The sequence below is a fragment of the Fukomys damarensis genome, unplaced genomic scaffold, assembly GCF_012274545.1.
Source record: "Fukomys damarensis isolate Sample0158 unplaced genomic scaffold, DMR_v1.0_HiC HiC_scaffold_15, whole genome shotgun sequence".
Taxonomy (NCBI): domain Eukaryota; kingdom Metazoa; phylum Chordata; class Mammalia; order Rodentia; family Bathyergidae; genus Fukomys; species Fukomys damarensis.
In genome coordinates, this window is record NW_022900927.1 from 22772140 (window position 1) to 22774642 (window position 2503).

The 2503-nt window shown below is 47.0% G+C and overlaps 1 protein-coding gene across 2 annotated transcripts in view; it reads left to right on the forward strand.

Annotated features, from left to right (window-relative positions):
* Positions 1-6: 6 nt before the first annotated feature.
* Coq10a (coenzyme Q10A) overlaps positions 7-2503 on the forward strand; it is a 4874-nt gene continuing 2377 nt past the window's right edge. Inside the window, exons 1-4 of one of the 2 annotated variants that reach the window (XM_010644684.1) lie at positions 7-73; positions 433-582; positions 1585-1807; positions 2084-2185. In XM_010644684.1, the coding sequence (XP_010642986.1) occupies positions 48-73; positions 433-582; positions 1585-1807; positions 2084-2185 (501 nt within the window). In that variant the 5' untranslated portion in view covers positions 7-47. The remainder of the gene's footprint in view (positions 74-432; positions 583-1584; positions 1808-2083; positions 2186-2503) is intronic. The other variant, XM_010644685.1, reaches the window with a different exon arrangement.

Sequence of the window (2503 nt, forward strand, 5' to 3'; positions counted from 1 at the left end):
GGGCCGGCAGCGGTGGTGCCCTGGGAGGTAGACCAGAGCTTTGGAGGATGCTTTTGCAAGTTACACCCTCGGAGTGAGTGCTCACCACTTCTTGGCCCTCGAGGGCGCCCTGGCAATAAGGGGTTTGGGGAGGCCCTGGGGGCAGTGATGTTTCCTGGGAGTCTGCTTTCTCACTAGCAGTGCAGCCCCTAAAACCGGCGCCTCGTTCGCGCCCCTTTTTTTTTCCATTCCCACCTCCTGCCGTGTCCTTAGCCGCCCGTGACCTTTTGCACTCGTGATTGCCTGGCCGGGGAACCCGGAGAACTGCAGCAGGTGCTGGGAGAAAAGCTTGTCCCGTTGACCTCACTCCGGGATTGCGACCCTCTTCCCCTTCACCTGGAAATGCTAAACACTAAACGAATCCTGGCATTGCTTCTTTCCTTTTGGCCTTAGGTTTCTGATCTCCTGCAGCCTCTTCTTGCCTCGCGCTGCGCAGGCCTTGGCAGCTGAGGCCGGTTTACCCCCGTTGAGTCGTTCCTTCATGGGCTTTGCTGCCCCCTTCACCAACAAGCGAAAGGCTTACTCGGAGCGCAGGATCATGGGGTGAGCATCTTGTTCTGCCCTCCAAACTAAACATACCCAGGGTAGAATGGGAGGGTACCAGTAGTGGACAGGATTCATTCCTGGCCATCCCTCTTCTGAGCTCATCTTTTTTTATCTTTCCCTGCCTGAGTTTCCATCCTTCATTACCATGCATGTACATTAAGTGGAACCGTAGACAAATACCAAGACAATAAGGCATTCTTCTGTAATTGCCTCTCCCCACTTCAGTACTGGGGATTGAACCAGGACCTTCACACAACTATATTCCAGCTTTTTACTTTTAAATTTTTGAGATAGGCTCTAAGTTGCCAAGTAGCCCAGTCTGAGCTCTAGCTTGCTTTCCGGCCTCAGCCTCCCAGAATGCTAAGATTACAGGCATGAGCTACCAATACATGTTTGATGATGTGGATGGAACCCATGACTTTGCCCTGAGCTATGCCCCCACGCCCCACTTTGAGAAAGGGTCTATTCTCCAGCCTGGGCTCAAACTTGCCATCCTTATGTTATGCTTCAGTCTCTCAGAGCTTGGATTATGGGCTCACACCACCTCACGTGATTTTGACCTTTTTAATGTTTTAAGTAAATAGAATAGTTTTGAGTACCTGCTATGTGCTAGCAGCTACATAAATTTTCTCATTTTTCAACAAACCTATAAATTAGACGACACTCGTGACCTCTAATGTATAGATGAGAAAATGGAGGCACAGGTAATTTACCTAAGGTCACACTCATGAATTTGTACAGCCAGGACCTGATGTTTATGTGGTTAGTAAAACTAACTACTCTCATTCATTTCTCTTGGGTTCAAAATAATGAACGCAAAAACATTCTGCAAACTGCAAATTCTAAGTTAACTTTAATATCATGGGGACTTGCACATTTGCTTTCAGGAAATCATTTATCCAGATTTACCTATCCAGGTGTCTAGTTCCTAAAGTGTATGGTTAGTGTGCAAAGGTGAGAGTTGAGGGCCAGTGGCAAGGAAACTAACTCAGCTGGCAGTCCCTTGGCCTGCGATTCCTCTTTCCCTAGGTACTCAATGCAGGAGATGTATGAGGTGGTAGCCAATGTCCAGGAGTATCGTGAATTTGTGCCCTGGTGTAAGAAGTCTCTGGTGGTGTCCAGCCGCAAAGGTCACCTGAAGGCTCAGTTGGAGGTTGGGTTTCCACCTATCTTGGAGCGCTACACCTCTGCAGTTTCCATGGTCAAACCTCACATGGTCAAGGTGAGGCCTATCTAGGAAGGTATATTTAAAAGTTGTATTCCTTAGTATTTTCACAGTCAAGGGCTATTTTGGCTTTTCTTGAATCTCTCAGTGTCAAGTATTTCCCTAATAAAAAATTAGAAGGGAGGAAAACTGGTTTTTGTTTTGGTGGTGCTAGGGATTGAATCTAGAACTTCATGCATGCTGCAAGTGCTCTATTCTAACCCCTATTTCCTTATCGCCTCATACATATACTTAGTAATGTGATTTAACCAGTGGATTGTGCTATTATTCTAGGCTGTTTGCACTGATGGCAAGCTCTTCAACCACTTAGAGACTATTTGGCGATTTAGCCCCGGTATTCCTGCCTATCCCCGAACCTGCACTGTGGACTTCTCGGTGAGTCAGGAGGCTTCATGACAGGACTAGGACTGGGGGTAAGGAAAGAGTGGAGGTACTTTTTTTTTTTTTTTTTTTTTTTTTTTTGTACCAGGGATCAAACTCAGGACCTTGTGCTTATTATGAGGCAGGCATGGTGCCACTGAGCTAAATCCCTGGCCCAAGGGCTATTCTTTAAGTATAGTTAGCATTTAACCAGGTGTGGTGGTGCACATCTGCAATCTCAGCTTGTTGGAGGCTGAGGCAGGAGGACTGTAGTGAATTTGTGGCCAGCCTGGACTACAGAGTTGAAAGCCATACATAGTAAGACCCTGTCTT